Raw genomic sequence first — 22,099 nt, 5'->3', positions numbered from 1 at the left:
CCCCCTTCCATCGACCGGCCCCCTTGGCCATGTACGCTTTCAGGAAATCACACCAATCATAACGTTGCACCACTCGCGCCAATAACTTGTCTCATTGGCTGCTGCTAGGTTCTTATGAGCTCAATTAAGTTTAAACTTCGGAGCACTGGAGCTTATTGGGGAACTCATTTGACAAGCTTCCAACTTGTTAGTGACTTAGCAAGCATGTTAAGTCAGGGTCGCCTAGACACTGAATGGTCCAGCCCACCCGGATGACCCGGAGGCTTTGTGGACGGTCACGGTGCCCTGCTCCACTCATCTTGAGGATTGAACGGTCCGGGAGGGGAAGAGACATGGCCGTCCGGGGGCCCGCGTTTACCGGCAGCTCCGTATCGGTTTACTCCTACGATTTGCTTCTTTTTATTCCCCCGCCTTGCATCCGTTGTTTGGGTTACCGCCGTGTCTGACCGCGAGGGAGACTGAAACATCATCCAAACTTCTCAGAGGATGTGGACGCGTGGCTCTTGTCTGTCTTTGTCTGGGTTGCTGGTCGGGACGGAAAAGCCCTTTTGTCGACTCCACGCAGACCAGCAAACATTCTTCCTTCCCGTCTCCTGATTCTCTGGACGACGATCAGAGGGCTATCCGTACGTGCGTCCTGCTCCGGCAAGATGAGGCGGAATCAAGCTTGCAAAGATCCCTGGCCCGCTCGGTCAGCACCCTTGATCACCTTGCCGGACGGCCGTCTTTCCCCGCACCAGCCGCCTAACCTCCATGTCCAAGGATTCGGGAGAATTGGCGTGGAAAACCGACATTGGAGACACGAGCACGGGCGTGCTTTCATCTCCGACTCACGCTCAGAGGCTTAGACTGCTGGCACCACCCACGTAGTCTTGCATTATGCAGCAGCATAGATCGCCCGCTCGATGGCCCGGACCGCTTGTGCCTTTGCCTCGCTTCCAGGCGCGGGCGACTCTAAGGACAGAAGCCTGGAGGGTAGTTCTTTGCGCCTGTTACGGAGAAGCAAGTGTGGCACGAATACGGGCGCCGTCTGATGTCGGTGCTGCGTCCAGTCTGTGCTCCTCTCAATTCTATTGACTGTAAGCGCTTGGAAGTGTCTTTGAGCTGTCATTCTGCGTCACACTGAAATCATAACGGATGCCTCACTATATTACCATTGGAGACCTCTGCCTGACGGAAAGTTAGAGACGAGCTTGTGCTACTGGAAGATCTACATTCTGCTTTATGGGGGAAGCTGAACAAACTTCGTGCCACATCGCACGTGGTGCCTTTCGATTTCGACATTTTGGAGAAACATCGTTATCGGTAACGGAACCTGCATGCCGAGCCGGGCCAAGCCCCGGCCGAGAAAGCTTGACGGCGCAGCTCAAGACAGCGAGAGAAAGAGCGCGACATCACCCCAGAAGCGGGTTTGTTTGGTTCTGACATCCCGGAGCAGGACTGCAGCACCCGGCAGATGAAAGTGGAAAATCGTACGAAGCTTCCGTGCTAGATGTTGCAACCATGGCCGGCCTATTTCCTCCGACCAAATGCCATGTTGAAGTCCGGAATGTCTACACCGGGCCGATTCGTAATTGGGCCGGCTCGGACCAGTGACCACCAGTGGATTGCAAACCCGAGGCACCGAAATTGTCTCTAGAGCATTTGGTTGAGCATCTATCAGGGGCAGATGCAAGCCTGATCGACGAATGGGCAGCAATGATAGCCGAACTCACCAGAGCTAGAGTAGAGAGGTGTAGGGAGATGGCCAGACGCCCACCAAGAGCCGCACCCCGATGGCACTGCCGGCTACTAGACGATGCCCCCTATGGCAGGATACCCGACGACAAGGAACCATGTGAGTTTGGCAGCAAGTTGGTGGTAGTACGTACACTGTCAAACTATACAGTATACCCCCTCATGCTGCTGCGACTGGCCCCCTCCTTCGGCAAGCAAAGGTCAAATATAGAGATACGAGGTGGGAAGGGCAGTCACAAACGAAGTGACGGCTCCAAGCGCCGGACCGCACCCGTCCCTACTCTACCACTGCCGCAGGGCTCTCTTCGTCTCCATTGTTACTCCAATCTCTAATTGTTCCGTACGACATATATACTTTCAATAGTGGCGCCCGGCTCGCGGCTCACGTCACCGATGGACCTAGCGCCCGGCTAGCTCTGCTGTCTAGCAGTCCGCGGCATGCGAGCGTTGTATGCCGTTTGTCAGTTCCAGGCTTAGTGGGCTAATTAGCTCAGGATTTACAGTACTGAGGTAAGAAGTTTACCTTCCATGCCACTTACATGGGAGAGGGGTTGGGACGATGAGCCTTGAGGTGGGTTTGGTGACTTTGGTCCCTTTTTTAGCTCGAATCCCGCCCTGGTTCAAGCATTGCGCTGGCTCTCTGTGGCTTGCACGCTGGGCAGGATTTTGCGGGCAGTAACATGCAAGACTTGTCGATGTTGCACTTCTACCCGAAAGCCACAGGAGAGAATACGATGAGCAAGTTTTTTCTTAGTTTTTTTTATACCATCCTTTCCTTTTGTTGGTTTAACTGACTGATCTACTTCGTAGCGTCGAAGCCACTCGCTGCGGGCGGCTAACAAGATTCTTCCTTCTCAACCGAGGGAATGGGACGACGCCTCATTGTTCAATTTTTCTCTTCCCTTATTTTGCGCCACCGCGAAGAAGAGATCAAATGTCGTTGGCTAATCTAGACGCCACGGTGTGCACGGCTCCATCCGCTTGACGTCCCAGTCCGGGTTTTGGTCAACGACGACACACCCCCTCATCGACATCGTGGGCTTGGAGAGATATGTATGCCTGGACTCGCCCTTCCCGCCCTTCCAACCCACCCCCGGAGGAGAAATTCAACCGGAGGAGAATCGATCCGGAGGGAGAAGAAACAGCAAAAAGAAAGGAAGAAGAGCGAGGCTGAACGCAAGCGAGACAGAGAGAAACATCCGAGGCACTACGGAGTACAACGTGCGCGCTATGGACCGAGACTAAACCCCAAGCGAGGAGAAAACAGGAGAAGTCCCAACGAGTCCCACGTCCCGCTTTGGCGCCGCTCCTTCTTCGACTTTTTGCCTTCGCCCGCAGTCTGGGCAGAATTGGCGCTACAGGTCGTTTTTTCCCCTTCGGCACCGCAGTAGTTGCCTTAGTTCCTCGGCTGTAATTGCTCAGGGCATGCACGCGCGTGGTGCGTTGTTCGCGTGCTCATGGAACGAAAAATTGGTCCCTTCACCTCACATGATGTGATGCGAGAGGCGTGTGTATATGTGTGTATATGCACATGTGGGAGGGAAAGCCATCGCTCGAGAAGTGGGACAGAGGCAACTTTGACATCTGGTGTAAGTACACTTGGATATCACTCACTGTTCGTTCGCCCTATCCTTCATCATCCCTGTTGATATTTGCCTTCTTTCACGGAGTTTAGTAAAAAATGTCTCATGATCGAGAGACATTGAGTTCAGGTTGGACTCCATCGAGACGCATTTCAACCCTCACTACCTCGCTATCGCGGGACACTACTGGTCACGAGACCTATCGAGACCTGTTCTCGAGGCCCGCCGTCGTCTGACGACGAATGTGTGAAGAAAGTATATGCAACGCCAATGTCGACTTTCATGCATCGTGGATACGAAGAATTGTCACGAGCGGAGACAAGGATGCAAGAGATTGAGCGATTGGAAGAGGGAAATGAGAGTACAAATGCAACGGCATAGTGAGCTCTCAAGAAGAGTTGGAGTTAAAGATGGGGGGGAAAAAGGCAAAACGATTGCACCTGCCGGAATTCGAATCCGGGTCCCTCGCTGATTCTGAGATCCCGAGATTGGGAAGTGGAAGGCGAGGATGATAACCACTACACTACAAGTGCTGGTTCCATGGTGGGTACTGGAGCAGCAATCTCACGATCAAGGGAAAGCGGTGGAAAACGGATGGACCCCGCTCTGCGGTTTTCTTAGGTTCGTTGGCGGGGTTGATGGGGGTTATGGTGGGATCGTGAGCTAAGGTAAGACTGTAAGAGGTAAGGAAGGTTTGTTAACGCTGGGTATATCGCGATCGTCGTCTTGGGGGTTGAAAGGATTCTGTACGGAGACTCTTCGAGTTTCCGCTGCCATGATGCGTGAAGTCGAGAGATCGTGGTCCGCTCTGAACACTTGCCGCGAGTATGCCGTGAGTAGGGCAGGCAGTCTTGACTTCGTCCAGGTTAACTCCCACTTACACGGTATCTACGCCTAGGACGCGTGGATGTCCTGCCTCGAATGTCGAACTCCTCAATCCGTGACAACCTCCTCGATATCTCTCAGGACGTGGAAACCCCGGACATGGTCCATGGTCCTCGATACCGTCTGTACCTTGCCCCCCCCGCTTCAAGATCGGACATCGAAGTCACCAAGCTCCCGGTCCCACGTCGTCGGTATACTTCCACTCATTCGTCTCTAAAGACCAACAGCCTGTTACGAATATGTGCCAAGTTCCAAACGCAGTTGTTCGGCAACAGTCGGTGTGGGCAGAGAGACGTCATGAGCAGGACGGGAGAGGGCTAGTCACCACGAATTCGACGTGACCCTAAGAGCTTTGAAGTTCGTACGTCTATAATGATGCTCTTCAATTCACCTTGTTTGACCCTTCGCCATCTGTCTGTCACGAGTCACGTTTTGTGAATAAGCGACACCCACGTGCAAGGAGTGATGGTAATGGATTACCTCCAGCTCTCACGACACGTTCACCAGAGTCCTCTCAAGTCATCATCGGCCGCTCACTAGACCGCTCTTCATCGCTGAAAGTCCCATTCAAATTTTTCTGTCAACTGAAGAGTATCCAATAACCATATTTACGCAATCGCTGCGACTTGGTGGTAAGTCTACTCAACCCTCCAAGACTCTTGGCCATGCAGTCAACCATCCCTCCCCACGGAACCTCAGCTCGGAATTGGGTCTCCATCTTCACATGACTGAGCACAACATCTCGTCTCCGTCATAATCCAAGTCATCCTCTCCTCGAGGCGATGGTATCACTGGCTTCTCGTTCCGGGGATAGCGACATGGCAACTCTCTCTGAGCTTCCAAGACCTTTGCGACAATCTTGACGCTTTCCCTTTCTCGCTCTTTCCGCAGCAATCCATCAACCATGCGAAGTCTTGTCTCCAACTCCAGGATGCTCTGGCAGTCGGAATCTTGTGCTCTTGCAAGTTCATATTCGATCTTCTCAAAGGTTTCGATCATATTGACATACAACAGTATGTAGTTGAGCGTGGAGTAGGAGCGGTTCCCACAAATATCGTCGTACAAGTCCTTTTTGATCAAATCGAGTATTTGCACTCGACTAGGCTTAACGCGATCCCCGGACACGACTTCAACCGGCATACCGTTCGGGCCGGTACTGGACTGGTTAGACTGTGTTTGACCGAGCTTCTTCAACAGGGCGTTCCTTCGGGACAGTAGCTCTTGATCGTCTACACCTAAAGCTTTCTTGACACGATCAAGTATGTTTTCTTGATCCGTGGTCACGCGATTCAGAGGAGAACAGGCAACCAGTCTCGAAGCGCGTAGCAAGGCCAAACGAGTCCATGGGTTGAGTTCCTTGTCCGGTATCCATTCAACATGCCAATTCGCTTCTCGGTAAAGCAACAAATGAGACTTGGTATTGAAGGCCAAGTTTCTGCCAACGTCGATTGAGCGATGGTATCCCGCTGATGCCGGGAGGGCCGGCTCTTGTTTCGCTCTTTCAGCACCCCAGAGGAGCTCTCCAATACCAAGAAAGGCTTCAGCAAAGTTGGACCGTGGAGCTTCGCCGTCAAGAAAGAAGCTGTCTTGAAACATGTCTTGTAGTACTTGATAGTGAGCCAAAGGCTGTTTAATATGCTGACGCTGTACAAGCATGTTGTGGAGATGTATCATTGCCGTCGGTTCCTCTAGGTTGTCCCAGATGAGCATGCTTGTGCGGTAAACCCTTTCCAGGCCCTCCATAACTCCCACGCCACAGAGGTACGGAGAGTATCTCCACATACCATTGGGTCCGGTATGATCGAAGCGGGATGTTGGGAGTATGTCGCCAGTCATTGGTACTGACTGGCCCAGGAAGTCGAATTCTTTGCAAAAGACGCTCAAGAAACCCATCATGGGTTGCCTATGCGCGTTACGGAGTTCTGCCCCGTAAAAGTGAGCCATCAAGTTGGCAGACCGAAGAAGTCCATTGCTGACCCCCAACTTCTTGTCGTCGTTATGAATATTGCCGTCATCGTTTGTGTTGTCGCCGATAGACAGTTCAATGTCACCGATGTACAGCTTTGTACCGCCTTTGCCTCTGTCTTTGCCATTGCCGCTGCGCTCCTGGTTGCTGTTTCCTACGGGTCTCCGTCCCAGAAACCCATCAATGTCTTTCATCGGACCAAACATATCAGGAGATCGTGGTCCAAGGACGTGCCCCCGCCGAGTGGTGTTGGTCCAGCCACATGATACGGTGAAAGCATCGACAATGCATTGTAGCTGAAAGACGCGATGAGGCATGATGTCTTGGATAAAATCCGTTCCTGGCTTCTTCATTAATAACGAAGTAACAAAACATGCGAAATCCTGAAGACCAAGAAGCGGTTCAGAGCCCATCAATGGACAGTTGGGTAAGTTTTCAAGTCGCGCCCATTCTCCATCACGGCGTTTAGGGGCTGTATAGGAGTTGACGAGATCATAGAGCCAGTTGATTGTGTATGATCTCCGCCACTTCAATCTTTCCCTCTTCGTAGTATGTTGTAAGTCTAGCGTGGGATCCCAGTCTTTGATCTTGACAAGCATCTTCGTAGTAGGCTTCCCATCCTCTGACTGTTGATAGTCTTCGATGAAATCAACAAGATCTCGGTAGGTGCCAAGCTGAATGTACTCTTTCAAGTCGATAGAGGTCGTCTTGGTTCCTTCATGCTGGCTTACCGGACTCAGTTTTGCCAAAGCTTTGATGAATGAGCCTTGTGCAGCCTCGAGGTTTCCACGGATGATGGCCGCCAGAAACGTCTCGTACGATTGTAACTCTGGAACCTCGCCGAAGACTTCCAATTCGGTATCCTAGACCATTTCAATAGCGACTTTAGACAATGTGCCAGCAATAGCACCATGCAACCCACAGTACGCTGCCTCGCGCCAGATATTCTGGAGATAGTTTCTGAGGATGACGCACTCTTTGGCGATTGCACAAGCAGCCATGAATGACTCGGCTTCTCCAATGCCATTGACTTCGACGATGCTGTATTGCTCAAGTGGCACCTGGTTCAAGAGGGCACCTGGAGCCTTCTTCGGCTTTTTCTTGCCCTTGCCCCCTCTACCCGATTTCGCTTGGGCTCGCCTTTGGGATCCACGAAGAGGAACAGGGACGGCGTCACTTGAATTCTCTTCTGAGCTGTCAAGGCTGAGGCTTTTTAGATCCAATGCTGAGAAATTGATGAAGTCGGCTAGTTTTTCTGGAGTCAAGTTGCTGGTATTCGATCGACCTTTCCCGCCTCGTGGCTGCTCGGTCTCTACCCAGGCATTTCCGCCGAGGGCAACGAAAGCCTCCCTAACGAGTCGGACAAACGTATCGTGAATCTTGATGTCTTTGCCGTACTGAGGGTCTTCCTCGCTTACGATGCGTCGCAAGAAGGCCAGATGCTCCGTCCTCGCGTCGATGACGGACCTAAATAGGCGGAATATAGCAGGCGGTATCACCTGCATGTGCTTGATCACGAACTTTGCGACCGTTGGGAAATCGTCGACATGGATTTGTCCGGTTGTGTTGAACTCGATAGGCGACTCCCAAGCGCCGTGGTCCCTTTTCCGTGTCTTCAAGATAAAGTTGGATGCGTGGATCATCCAGTATGCGAGTTGCCTGGCGTCGCGTTTGTACACGACGAAAGGGTTTGGAATCGCCATGATGATTTATGATGTAGGTGGAGGAATGTCTCATGAAGTCGGCGCCGATGGCGGGATATTTGATGCGACTTTCTAGTGATGCTGTGCTCCATATCAGCGAATGAGGGATGCAGAAGGCCCCTCTAAATGATACGTACAAGCTATTCGTATCGGAGCTGATGGTCGAGCCGCTGGTTTTAAGCCCTTCACTCCATAGAAAAGAATGTTGTCGGCACTCTCTCTGGCGGGCAGTGCTGTGACTAGAGATGCTGCTCGACCAAACATCAACACAAAAGCGGCGGGAGGACAACGAATCGCGCGCGTTTCTGGTGCAGCTGCGGGGGGCACTTCGTTGCCATCGAAATGCCTTGCAGGACTGTCACTCCTGTCACTTGATCCCAGGAAGCAGCTAAGCAGATCAGGTCCGTTTTGGAGCAGGGAAGGCGCATATTGTGAATCTACGCCATCACATTGCTGCCGTCAATTCTAAGGCAAGTCGGCGCTCATTCCATCCTAGGGGTCCCGTGTTTCTACTTTCTCTGCCTCGCATAAGAGATCAACACTCTTCGATGCAAACGTAAAGTGGTGCAGGGTTCTTAGGTAAAACCTATCGGAGCACACTACCCACCTATTCTTACCCATCATCCTTCGAGCATGAAGGGTAGGTCCAAAGAAGAGTGTTTGTTAAGCTCCCACGACGGGCCATCAGCCAGCCACCCTTGGAGGAATGCAAGAAACGGATATATAGTTGGTTTGGAGAAGTGATACCTTTGAATTAATCAAGTTGCAGATACCCTACGAAGAATAGAAGGCTCCCTGGCGTCTAGCGTGCAAATGTCAAGCTGGACTGACAGCTCTCGCCTGCTCCAAGCCATATGCTAATCCTGTGATGCCATGGGGCCATCAACGTCACCAACACCTCTTTACTTCTATGACCGTCCATGCGTTTCAGAGAGTTATCGCTTGGCTTGCTCACTCAAACAAGTGCGTCGTTCATACATATAGTGATGAAAATGATACCGATGATGCGAGTCGTGTGCCCCGAAAACCAGAACGCCATGTACCCGATGAAGAATGCAACCTTGCGTCTCCCGATGCTAGATCTCTACGCGTGTTTGCACCATCCACAGTTCGATATGTGCATCGTGGGCATCCCCGTTTCCCAAGTTGTCTAAGTGCGGCCTTCGACTACTGGGGCCGCTTCGTTGGTGACGCTACCCGAAGTCTCGTCTTTCTCGTTCATCGGCCCATAGCGACCCGGTTCTACTGTTGCATGATTGGTCTGTCAGGGTATAAGCCCTGAACAACGGTCCAACACCACCGTGTAGAGCTATCCTCGTCCTTGAGGCCCCGAAGCCAATTAATACCCTGCGTAATCGTCATGTTCGCTGCCTCGTCGAAAGTTGAGTCGCAACGGCTCTGTCGAATTTGGAAGAGAGTGGGATGTGTTGCAGACAGGTGCAAGAAGATGAGTATGCCGAGGATGTTCTGGGACCAAAAGTAGAGGCAAGGAATCATGCGTTTGTGCTGCGCGGCCGGCGGAAGGATGATGGGCCAGAGGAGGCATGCTTCCAAAAACCTCTTGGTGGCGGACAAGTCTGTCTCAGTCAAGTTTTCTACTCGTGTATGGAGAGCTTTGTACACAAAAGGTCGGAATAGTAAGTACTCGAGATGGTAGAATCGGGACCGGAGAATAGCTTCGAGCACATCGTTCGAGTTGGTGTAGAGTGAATCATGGAGATACCCCAGCATGGGGGCAGACTGCAACCCTTCCATGGCGTCGGCGGTATACAAGGATGGCGGTGCGTAAAAGTGCTGGTCAGGGACCTGAGGATCGAGGACGGGAAAGGATGCCTGGAATGCATCCAAATGTTGCGTCCTATCCCAACGCAAGACGCTGGGCAAAGAAGTGTGCCATTGGTCGAGCTGCGAAGCCAAATCGCCAACTAGATCCTCGAGAGAGTCGGCCAGATCAGTCGAATTCCAGTTTGATCTCGAAGTGGATCCTCCAAGAACTGGTGCATATGCATCGTGTCAGTGGGGGTCAAAATATTGGGGATTTCTTGCGATGAGACACATGGGGAGAGGTCGGCTCGCTGCACTTGCGCCCATCCCCCGGGGGAGGGGGAGGTCCCATACGCGAGGCGCACATCAGCGGCAGAAGCAGGTGGCAAAAAAACCAAGAATACGAAGCCAAGCGCATATGGAGACTCCAAACAAGGCGTTATCGACGTGCGTCGACCAGGCTGGGAAGAAAGTGGAAATGGAAATATGGACGGAAATGGAGAGAGGGTCCAAAACCAGGATGGGGACAACGGGGCTTTAAAGGGATTCCAACTCACTTCTTCTCAGGCTACTGTGGATCTTGACCCCCAAGTTTCGCAATGAAATCTGGTGTAGGAATATCTCACCACAGTTAGATCTCCTGTCGTTGTGAATACTTTGACTCAAACTCGCATCTTCGGTATGAGCATAGGCCGAAAATGTTGGCAGTTGCATGCTTGCCTCCAGCTTCTCGAGGCCGGTTAAAGGGAGGTCAAGTTCCAAGTGAAGACCGCTGCAGCAAAGCACCGGTTGTTAGATGATGGATTCTTGTAGCGGGAAAAGCAACCTTTGCTACAGCTGAAGGTATACGGAGTAAGGAGTGCAGAATAGCAAAGAGGCTGGTGCAACAGAGGTCCCTTGCCCATCCGCGAGCTGAGGCTGCCTTGGCCAAAGATCCATAGGCAGTACAGGGGCATGGGATTGGGGGCTCGATGGGGCCAGGAGAGGAGGCGTGGGTTGGGGTTCTCGGGATGGACTGTAAATCTGCGATGCACGTACGTTTCCATGATGGAGCAATACCAAAAGGCGCGGCGGATCTGATCGCCGCGCACTGAGCGAAGTTCGGCAGAGTTACTACAAAGGTCCGTCAGCCCATTTCCGGATCAGCACCTTACCACAGCCATTTAAAAGTCTCAGACAGCCCCAGGCTACAGACAGACAGACCACCACCATCATTGCTGCTTCTACTTACCTGGTAATCAAGGCACGGCAAGCCAGGGACGCCGATATGGTCATTCTCCAGAACTCCTACGCGAGATTTTGGTTCAGCCAAATTTGTCCAGACACTCTTCTCCTTATGTGTTTACTCACCACATGCCGAGAACAGCACTCATAGTACAGCCTGTTGTCGGTCAAGCCAATTCCGGGTTAGTCAAAGTTTCGCACCATACGGGAGGTCCGCACACCGAGGTGCGGCCCGGGCGGCCGGGCCCGGCTCCGGGAAACTTACCCCGCCAAAATATACATCTGGACATTCTCCAAAGCACACTCTGTCATTGAGAATCCCAAACGCCGCCGTGCTTCGTTGAAGAACAAAATACCCGGCGGTCGGAATTCCAAGTCGTTTGTTGTCCTGACAGGTTCACCGGCAGGGTGGTCCTCGAAGGCCGCAAACGCCCCGCCCGATCCCCCGACGAGGGCCACCTCGGCAAGGGCCAACACTAGACACACCAACGTAGATGCCGCATTTTCCTCGAACTCGCTTCCGATAACGTCCCGTAGTGTTTTCTCCATGAAATATTGACGATCTAGAACAGGATGGATCCGATTGAAAGTATCGAAATACGTGTTGACGCGGTCCACAAGCGTTGTGTAGCTCATCCCCGTCAGTCGCGGTACTTGCTCTTCCATCGGTAAGCCCAGCGATATACGCTCATGATAGCTCGCCGTTTCTAGCCCGCCTCGAGGGAGGCGTCGGTCTTGGCCTTGCTGATGGAACAACTCGGATGGAAAGTCAGGTTCCCGGAAGGCGGATTGGAGGTTCGGTATCTTGGGCTGGACGTCTTCTAGTTTCTGCCGCACCGCAGGCCACGCCATCATCTTGGTGACTGCAGATGCATATCGGTATGGGACCTGCTGCGAGGGTTTCGGGGTAGGCCGGCCTTGGGCCTTCAAAGTGCTTGTCGATGAAGCGTCGTCGCCACTATCTTCAGACTGTGAAGAAGACGAGACGCTGATCCGCATATTCTGGAGCTGGGCAAACAGTTGCGGTATTTGACTGGTGTTGTCGTTGATGTTTTTCACGATTTCGAGTAGTTCAACCAAGCTTTTGTCTTTTCTATTGCCAGTTAGCATGTCCAGACTGAGCTGACAGCGTTGCTCTAGGACGTGATCATGGGCTCGCTACAGCCTAGGAGAGACGAGTAAAGAGGGCTGCAAAGGTTGATCTAGCTCCCAGGAGTCGTGCCAGGGCCGCTGACTTACTTCGTTGGTACTGGGTCTCCGTAGAAGCAGTCAAGCCCCTTCTTTTCGCAGAAGCCACAGGTTGGCTTGCGTTCGTCGCATTTCTGCTTCCTAGTACGACAAGTCGAACATGCCTACAGAGATGTCAGGCTGAATCTAGGCCAAAGTCGTGTCACGGCTAGAGAGAAGAGAACGAATACGACGGCATGTTCTCGCGGATCATGGCAACGGCCCTTCACCCTTCCATCATCTACTACTGGGCACTTGTCCAAAGCTCTTGGGGTGATAGACATGAAGACTACAAGGCCAGGCTAGAGATGGTATGGATAGGTTCGAGGAGTGGGGCTGAACTTACAATGGCGGCGATAGGGCCACGATCCTTCTTTTGGTACATTCGGCTGGAGCCCGAACCCGTTGAGCTCGAAGCCACAGATTTGGAATCGAAGTTCATTATTCACCTAATAGTGAAGGGGTTCGGGAGGATGGTCGAATCCAGGGGGGTTCGGGTCATTCAGTGAGATTTGGTAGTTGATGTTGAGGCGAAAGGGTGGCATGCTAGGCTAGGCAGGGCGGCAAGAGAGACAGAATGGTCGAGACCTGCGGGAAAAGAGGCCCAGCTTGGGCAAATGGTCTGGGGTCGTTGAGTCTGCAGAACCCTAGTGGCGATGAGGGGGGCAGCAGCGGCCAGGAGAAAGACCCAGGGCGACGAGTCTCGGCCGGGTGCAGCATCCGCGAGCTGCTGGGGCAAAAGATGCAAGTTGATTTTCGGACGTCGGTGTCGAAAGGTGGTTGAGGTGGCTGCGAGCGTCCTTGGCGAGACTCAGTTAAGTCCCGATGAGGTTGTCGACCAGTTGAACAAGGTGCAGAAACCTCGTTCAACATGGGAGATGGGAGGAGACGTGGAACCGGTGCCCGTCTTTTCGACCAAGAGAAACGGCACGGCAGGCGGGGTGGGATATGGGTCTGGGTCACCCGGAGTACATGCCGTGCACTAGTTGTATTTACTCTCCTGTCTTCTTGTTTCTCGGGAGCGTGCCTTTCTCTCTTCGTCTCTGTCTCTCTGTCTCTCTCTCTCTTGCTCTCTCTTAGTCTTTTTTTTTTTTTTTGGATCTCGATTATGTCGGAGAGGAACGTGCGGCACCGCCGGCGCTGCGAGTGAACTCAAGGAGTGCACCGGGGGGATGACAATGCCGACGAATTTTGTTTGTTGACTGCTAGACACCACCGGTAAAAACCGAGCGGAATGTGTGGTACACAGTCTTTCGGATTTGTGTGTGGAAACAGAAGGCTGGCGAAGATGGGCGAGAGAGAAAAAAAAATTGTATTTGATCGGAGTCGTGCCCGACTCCCCGTCACGGCGTTTGTCGAAGAGCAGTAACGCAACCTACGCACTCAGGAGCGGGAAGGGCTTAGACGAGGGCAACCAGAACGATAAAGGCAACGGCAGCGACGCTCAAACCACGGACATAGGCGACGACGGCAAGGCAAGAAGCTGAAGCTCCCGAACAGAGGCAGTTGTGACTGCTTGCTTATGCGCCTTCGGCACGAAGCGATGGAAGAGCAGGTTCGTCTAGACACGAACCCTATACGCGATGCACAATCTCGTTTGGCCTGACAGACGCCAGAAGAAGTGCAAGGGGACGCGGCCGCGGCCCAGGAGTGGTAAAGTGATGTTCTACTAGCAGGACCAGATCACGAAGCGGAGTCATAAGAGAGAGAGAGGGCGTATGTTGATGAGTCTCTACCCCGTTCCACGTCTTTGGGGGGGCACTTATGACCATAATATATGCAGAACTGCCCGTTCGAGGCCGCAGGGAATCGCACGCTAGCAACAGCCAGGTTGGGACGACAGACTTGGCTCAAAATAAGTTTCACTGCTGCTGAGGCACCCGAACCCGAATCTAGACAAGGCGAACACGCTTGTCGGTGGTCATCGGCGCGGCGGCAACGGCAACGGCAACAGCAATAGTAGTGTGCCAACGATAGCGCGGCACAGATGGGTTGGCTGCGTTGAGAACACGGGTGGAACGAGATGAGATGCGCCATGCGATGTGTGAGAGCGATACGATGCGATGGGTTGTGTCGCGCCCAGGCCCTTGGGGGTAAAATAGAGAGTCATTGGTTACCATGCTCTTCCCGTTCAGCCTGGGTTTCCAGAACAAAAGGAGACATTAGCTTGCAAGGGTCCTGAGCTAGTCGACCAGGCCCATTAGTAAGGTAAGTGAGGTATCGAGGAGGCAATGTATGGATACATTGGATTTGTGCTTGAGGCGACAGCTCCACGTTGCTTTCCTCGCGACATCGCCTTACGCAACCTCCGCCTGTTTGGTACATTCGCTAGAGTCGGTGGATGTGTGCGAGTGTGCGTGTGAGTGTGCGCGCGTGCCTCTAGGTATGTGTCCACGGATGAGAGAGAGAAAGAGAGAGAGAGTGTGTGTGTGTGTGTATGTGTGAGTGAATATGTGAGTTAGAGTGAGTGAGGGTGAGCGTGTGTGCGTGTGTGTGTGTGTGGAAGAGACAGCGCAAAGAGGGCATGGATTGCTCCGGCCATCTGCAGTGGTTTACCTACCTTACAGATAGATACCTTGCTTGGTCCAGCAGCCAGCTCCGCCGTGGCAAGGGTCAGCAGGAGGCAGAGGCAAGACATTGGTGACGGTGACGGTGACGGTGACGGAAGGCCACCAAGGTCCAGTTTCCTTCTGCTACCTCCCAGTTAGACAGCCCGGTCCCGTCTCGCTCGATGAAATTTGCTGGCGTGTGTGGGCGTGGATGGACGTGGATGGGCGTCTGCCGCGTCTTAATTCAGGTTGCAGGAAAGGTACGGAGTAGAGAGGTAAGGTTGTCGTCTGTCACTAGTACATAACCCGCTTTATCCTGGCGTTGAGCAGCATCCATTTGGTCGGAGCCGGTCCGGGGCCCTGCAACAGAAACAGGATAGCCCCTCCGCGGTAGCGAAGCGCCCAATGCGTGTGTAAGACGGTAAAGTATCGAGTCTCCCGCCAGTGGGCTAGTCGCTCATCCTTTTTCGTTCTTGGGAGTGATGTGCAGCGTCTGATAGACACACTGCAAAGTTGCAAGGGCAACTTGTACCGTAACCCTTTGGCCATGTCTTTGATGCCGAGCCTGCGGAATAAGCTCACTGGAGCTGGGTACTGGGGGGAAAGCATGGGCGTACGGACACATCCCAGTATGTTTTAGTCAGTGCCGGGATAGACCCTTGAGAGGATAGGAAGAGTACGTAGTAGGAGGACATCTGTAACAGTTTGTTCAGTAAGTAGATATACTGAGGAAGAACAGAGTGGGTGGGAAACAAAGAAAGAAAGGCCCGGCGAGTGGTCAGTGACGAGAGCCGTTTAGTCCTTTGGACGGAATCGAGGTATAGGTTGAAGGGATGGAAGGGGGAAGAGAGAAGACGGAAACGATTCGTTCCCCGCCAGCGTGTGTGTGCCCCTCTTTCGTTCGCCAGTTCCCGGGGACACCGAGCACCCTCCCAGCCCGTTGCCATCCCTATTGATTGAAGTTGAACAACAGGCTGAATGAGTCTTTTGGGGCTCTATTCATCTTGGCTGTTCATGCGTGGCCTGTCGAACAGCGCTCTTGATATCGCGGGAATCTCTTAACGTATGGCGGTGGAGGCGAAGCGAGGATGCTAACCGTATATACCGCCGAGCTGCCCGAGAATTAATACGCAAAAAGAACGCCACAACCTCTGTCTTGAATAGAGAGGAAAGAAAGCCATACAAGTCCACGAGGCGGTTTGAAAATGAGAAGAAGCCGCTAGCTGAAGGCGTACGGCAAGCCGTCCGCATTGTGCCGGGCCTCAGTTAATAAACCAATCCTCAATTGTGCAAGACAAGCGAGTTGGTGGTTTTTGGGGGGAAGACGAAGTTGGATTCAGGCCTCTCTCAATACGTCACCCCATGCGGCCGTGACGTTGTGTGCACCCTGCATATTCTGGACGGCAAAAGAATTTAGCTACGTCACCTTGCTTGCTCCTGCCTGAAGCGCAAATAAAAAAAGGGGGCCAAAAAAAAAAAAAAAACAAGAGCCGTTCAAGAGGCGGCTTCTTCCCTGCGGGAGGAATGTTACTGTAATGTCTCGTCTACCTTACTTCCCCGGTGCCCCTTGTGCTTACATAAAAGAGGGCAAGAAGGAGAGAAACTGTGGCTTGGAAAGTGCAGGTGAAGTAAGCAGCCACGTTGTTTGAGGTATCCAGGTAGAGACGATAGAGTATTCGTGAGGTACCTACCTTCTTCGAGGAGGCAAGTACGTCCTGGAAGTCCAATCCAGCCCACCTGCAGTCCATACCTTCCCACCTCACCTCATTCCGTATGGAGTTCTCCGTACTCGAGGGTAGAATCTGATTCCTTGTGCGGCATGCAAAGTGCCTCGGACATCAGACGACCATTGAAAGTCGTGGCCTTACCGTGCGGCATCGTGCCTCATCTCTAGTTCTATTTTTTTTCTTCTTTCCTTTCTGAAGCTCCAGACTTGAGGTGACTTCAATAAGTGCTGCAGGTCCTTCAACCCTCCCCTCCATCAAACTATGTACATGTACCTAGGTATCCAATGAGCGTGCTGTCGAATAGATGAGATGTGGGCAAGTCCCGCGAGGGGAGGCACTGGGATGTTGCTTTGTATCCGTACCTTAGTCACGCAGTCTCGCATTGTGTCCGTAATCCGAATTAATCGACCCTCTCTCGCGCTCTCACGCGGGGGCCGAAACAAAGCGCCCCATGATCAAAGCTGTGGAGCACAAGTCCGGGCCGTGCAAGCGTTCAAGCCTCTCAAAGTCTCACTTGCAATGTCTTGGGTTCCGACAAAATGTCGCTCTGGCTGGGCCCCTCACGACCCAAAATTGCGATGCGTCTTCGGTGAGCGGGGGAAGGCCGGCGAGGAGGGTGGACGGCAGTGTGAGTGGTTGGATTGTCTGGGCCGTCTGGTAGGGGGTGTGGGAGAAGGTTCCATCCGAGGGGGCCATCTCATCTGAATTGGATCTGAGCCAGATCTGCCTCTTCCTAATTGGGGCCAGTGTCCTCGCCCGTTCGCAACTCGGCCTCCAATGGCCAAGAGCCCCTACCTTACCTTAGCTAGGGGAGCAGCCCGCGCTAGCCTGCTGGTGTCACTGTCCAGGCCAGTCCTGTTCAGTCCGGATCGGATAGCGTGGCTTCTCATAAACCCTCCACTTACCTTAGGTTGCCTGAGATGTACGGATAAATCGCAAGAGTTGATTAGGGCCTGCCTGTCATCAGTTCCATTGACAGCACACACACACACACACACACACACACCCCACCAGGTACCGAGCACTTCACTCCGATGGAACCTACTTGCCTACCTATCCGCCCTTACCTCTCGAGTCGGATAAGGACTTTCAACTCAGGTTCAGTTGGAAGAAAAGACTTTGGGAGCTTGCAAGGATTCATTGTCCTTCCCAGCACATTTTCGGGATGAATGTACTTAGCATCCTAGCGTACACTATCTACCTAGCACTAGTAGGCGTACACGTCATCTTTCCTTGTCCAAGCCAAGGTACCTCTCATGGAGTCGATTCCGCTCCGGCAGGACCGCACCTCGGCTCCCAAGCTGAAGCGCCGGCTGTGCGTCGCTAACAGTGTCTTAGGTTGGAAGGGACGACCCGATATGCAAGGGAGGAGTGGATGGGATCGAGGAAAGTACGGGTCAAAAACGTGCCTGTCGCGCCTACTCTTCCAACCTCTTTTCCCCTCTCTTCTTTCCTTCAATCTCTCTCTTGTAATGGAAAGGACCTAACATCGTTTGATGCTTAGTCATTGCTGCAGGCAAAAGAACAACTCTTGTGCATTAATTCACGTAGGAGACTTTCTAGAGACATGAAGTACATACGAATACATTGGAAATTTGGTCGCATCACAGCATGCACATGCTCCGCTCGCCTGATGCCTCTCCGGCCAGGCGTATTCGGAGACTAGGGTCTGTACGGAGTACGGAGTGCCTAGTAGAGGCAAGGTTCAAGCGACAATTCCCACGAGGGAGAGGAAAAGAACACTGTTCTCACTGCCTGCCTTTGCAGACTTATATGCTTAGTATTCTACGGAAGTAGCCGCTTATTGAGTGTCGTATCCAACTTGTAGCTCCGATGACACGAGAATCCGCTGAGTGAGGCGTTTAGCAGGTTGGCTTGCCAGCCGTGGCAGTTTGGTGAAATATTCAAGCCCTGGATAGCTCCAGAGAGCACCAGGACCCTGAACAGGCTTGACGCGAGTTCGATGTTGCCTTGGGCTAGATAGTTGCAAATAATAACGTCGGGTTTTCTCCATTTACGTACCTTGCAATTACATACCAACTTACTTTGCAAGCCGCCCGGTGACTTCTTAGAGGCCTTCAAACACCGACGGGGGCTCTGATCCAGTATCTGTTCTATCTTCCATTCCAAGACTTCCGCTCCACCCAAAGAAATGCGCGCGGTAAGATTGAGCCCTGAGTGTTATGATTCACCCTTGACACATGCTTGTTCCAGCGAGTTTTGCCCGTCTCCAAGTCGGCGGGACAGCTCCCCAATCTGCCTGGCTCTCAGCCTCTCAGTTCCCTCATGCCCTGTAAAAGTATACCAAAGCCGTAAGTCCGGTGATCTGTAACCGCCTGCCTCAGGTCATAGCATCCATCCCATGCAATCTCTTTGCTGACCAACATCTGTCGGGCCAGCACAGGCTTATTGGGTATCTGCAAAGTAAGGTAGGCAGGCAATGAACCAAGGTATGCGTACCTGAATCCTGAGGTGCAATTACTGGGGGCATCTTCAAGTTGGTTGGCTGAACCTTGGACGGGTGATCAGGATACGTACCGCGGTCTATCAAGCTGACCAATAATCTCCGAGGCGCGGATCCTATCACCGGGGCATTGCAAGATACCTTACCTTCACAGTGAGTGCGCTCCGAGCACTGCACACGTCTGATTGATCCATTACTTCCAACGTCTCCATCTATGTACTTCGAATCCGAGAGTGCGAAGTCTGTTCGTGCTGTCAGGTATCCACGTACCCACGATACCTTCCTCGTCTCGAGCCCTTGACCAACCCAAGTCCGAAATAGACCAACGGGGATTCAACCCTTTTTTTCTCACTTCCCCATCACTACTCTTCACTCATCAATTCCCCATTTCCGACCATTGTTCCCCAGGCCGATTGTTACATAATCTCGAGTGTCTGACAGCTATCGGAACAAAATGGAAGGAGCTGACCCAGCCGCTGGCAGTCACCAGTCGCGCATCTTGCTTGCTCCTCCACCATTCAGCAGGCGCCATCTCGCCTCATCTCTTCCAAGCCTGACACCACTTCATCCCTGACACCACGTCTTCACGTCAATCTCCGGCTTGGCTTGCAGCAGTCTGTGGCACAGCTATCAACCGGATCCTGTGATGAGCTGACACCGGCTGGGCAGCCCCGTCCACCAACAGGACGGCCACGGACGACAAGTTTTACGCCGCATATCCGGAGGCTTTCGGGAACCGCAGTTCATTTCGCAGTACCCCCTCCCGAATCCTACTCGTGTATCAGTATAATACTACAAACATATCAGACCGGAACTGCACGGGGGCTTCGCTTTTGGCCGATCCGGAGAAACGAACCCCCTGTCAATGCCAGCCAATTTCTCAGCTTGCTACACTCTGACTCCGACGACATACTGGTGCTCTACGCTGGCCGCCATTGCCTCAGCCTCATTCTCGGTCAACTACCCACACGGTTATAGCTCCATTGATGCTGCCGTAGCTCAAGTTCATCTTTGCTTCTTGCACTTAGTCTTCGCCAATAAGGGGCCTCATCTGGCTGTTCACATGGCGATGTCAGCTTGAGATAAAGGTGTGTGGCCGAGTCGCTACGATTACTTGGTCGATATTGCTTTGATTCCGTTGGCGACTGCTCGACATAGCATACTCTCAATCAACTCTCGGGTATCTCGCATGCGATTCACCCTTTCCACTCGAGTCATGCGCATCCGAGCGCTACGCCATTACCAACAGCTTGCGGCTAACTAGCTAGCTAGCTATATTCAATAACACCTCCAATGCTCCGCGAATAGGCGCCTCAAGTTTGCGGCTGCAGCAATGCCAAAGTCAACCCAGTATCATTTTCCCATTCCGGGCAAGCAGGCGTGGCAGCCTCTCCAAGCTACTGGTTTGGACGATGCCTTCCTGGTGGATCTATGAGGAAGTCCACGCGCTATCGGCGGCTAGCACTTGGCAAAATCCAGATACCCAGAGATTCAGATCCAGCTTTGGGTCCAGGCCTAGACTCTCTTCCCCCGCCCTCGCTTCGAAATGCCAAAGGTGAAATAGTCCCTTCCGAAGTTGTGGTTTGGCTCATCGGCTCAGAAGCAGGCTAGCCTTTTGGCAGACCGCCGTCGCCCGCCACCCAGCGCTAACCAGCGCCATCAGCCGCAACAAAATCCTCCCCTTTTCTCACCCGATCCGGCAAGTGCACCAAGCAAGCGAGGCCGCCGCCAGTGTGGTTCGTTGGAGTCACTGGAGAGGCTCTCGTCAGCCCTACATCCACGCACGGGACGCTTCTTTGGAATCAAAGACAATGTCTAGCAGAAGTTCTGCCACTATCGATAGCTGTGAGTCCTAGCGCACGCTCGCTAGCTGAAGGCGTCGCCATCAATTGCACGGGTACTTCAGCCGATCGTTTAGACCCGGGCTTGATAATCCTATCAAAGAGTCCCCGGTCCTTGACCGAGCTTATTTTCAAGGACCCAACAGAAGACGGGCCAGAATCGCACTGGAGCCACTGGGTAACATTAGCAGCTCCGCGCGGGGCGGTCGCGTCTTGTTCTGATCTCCAAACTCTCATCGTCTGCGCCTTGGTAGCCAGCCTCGATTGGCTGCTGTTTTCAGTTTGGTCCTGGATTTGAACCGCTGTCAAATGTTGCGAACTGGCCAATGACTATAGGTTCCATGTGGTCGGCGCGCCCTGCATGTTCGCCATTGAGCTGAAGCAAACAGGTTGCAATCCTGTTGAAACACAAAGCCTTGACGGGGGCCAAGACGGAAGCCGTTTGTTTCGGCGGTAGTCAGCTGTATTTATTTCACCTGAGCTTCGTCGGGACAATGCCGCTCTAGTTAGCGCTGACCATCGCTCTATCTAGTGACTATCACTGGGGCATCGATGGATTCCGTTTTCTCCGGCCCAACGTCCTAGCAAAAGACCCCTAGAAAAGTCAATGCAATCTGACACACGCTCAGCCAGATCAACGTATGGCGGTAGGGTAAGATGGGTTGTAGCACGGTTTGACCGCTTTTGACTGTGCTAACAAGACTCGTGTATCCGCAGGCATTCCTGTCTGTTCTGTTCATCGGACTCAGAAATCAGATTCGACGGTCTTATTAGCAGAACGCGCTTGGACGCCTCGAGCCGTTGGTTCACAACGGGCGTGCCATTGCGGGTGGATCATAGACACCTTCAGGCTTCTCTCCTAGCGGGAAGAAGTGGGGGCAAATGACAGCCCCTGTCCAAACCGATCTCCTACTAATTCCCCGGATCGTGCGTCGAGCATATCATCCTATCGATCGTGGTCTTTGAGTCCATCATCGGGCCTTACGGATACATTTCAGAACCCTACCGAGGAAGAATGCTGTAGCCTAAGCCACCATGTCTTGGCAAGAGTCCGAACACGCGGAGACGGTCGATCGCACCTTGCCGTTCGTACCTAATGGAGCGGCACTTTTGAGGTGGACTCGCGTCTGCGCGGCATACCGTTACTTCTTCTGGCCTCGAAGCAGCTTTTGCCCTCGCCATCGCGCAACCAGACTGATAAAGACTGCATTCCTAACGCATGAGACTGTGCAACGCCAGATTCGTATCCTTGAACAAAGTCTAATCTTGGACAATTATATCCAGAAGTGATGGCAAGGCTAAGTACAGTCACAACGAAGACCTGCGGAGATTGGCGCAGTTCTGCCTGCGCGACATGGTTGTATTACACCATGCTGTCTAGCCCTCGCGGTATGGAGTTCGATACCCGTTTCACGGAAGAGTTACCTTT

General features: G+C 52.8%; 1 protein-coding gene and 1 non-coding gene across 2 annotated transcripts; both read right to left on the bottom strand.

The window, feature by feature from the left end:
- Positions 1-3,755: 3,755 nt before the first annotated feature.
- On the bottom strand, positions 3,756-3,853 carry N0V96_004012. Its single transcript has one exon. It is a non-coding gene; the product is annotated as a tRNA-Gly (tRNA).
- Positions 3,854-7,034: 3,181 nt separating this feature from the next.
- N0V96_004011 (uncharacterized protein) lies at positions 7,035-7,874 on the bottom strand (the record flags this gene model as incomplete). The annotated part of the gene is made up of 1 exon (XM_053188077.2): positions 7,035-7,874. One exon carries the CDS (start codon positions 7,872-7,874, stop codon positions 7,035-7,037), a length of 840 nt encoding a protein of 279 aa, XP_053054039.2.
- Between the last annotated feature and the right edge of the window lie 14,225 nt (positions 7,875-22,099).

The sequence above is a fragment of the Colletotrichum fioriniae genome (assembly GCF_027942845.1).
Source record: "Colletotrichum fioriniae strain IMI 355084 chromosome Unknown scaffold_4, whole genome shotgun sequence".
NCBI classification, from domain to species: domain Eukaryota; kingdom Fungi; phylum Ascomycota; class Sordariomycetes; order Glomerellales; family Glomerellaceae; genus Colletotrichum; species Colletotrichum fioriniae.
This window is presented reverse-complemented; position numbering and strand designations above follow the sequence as displayed.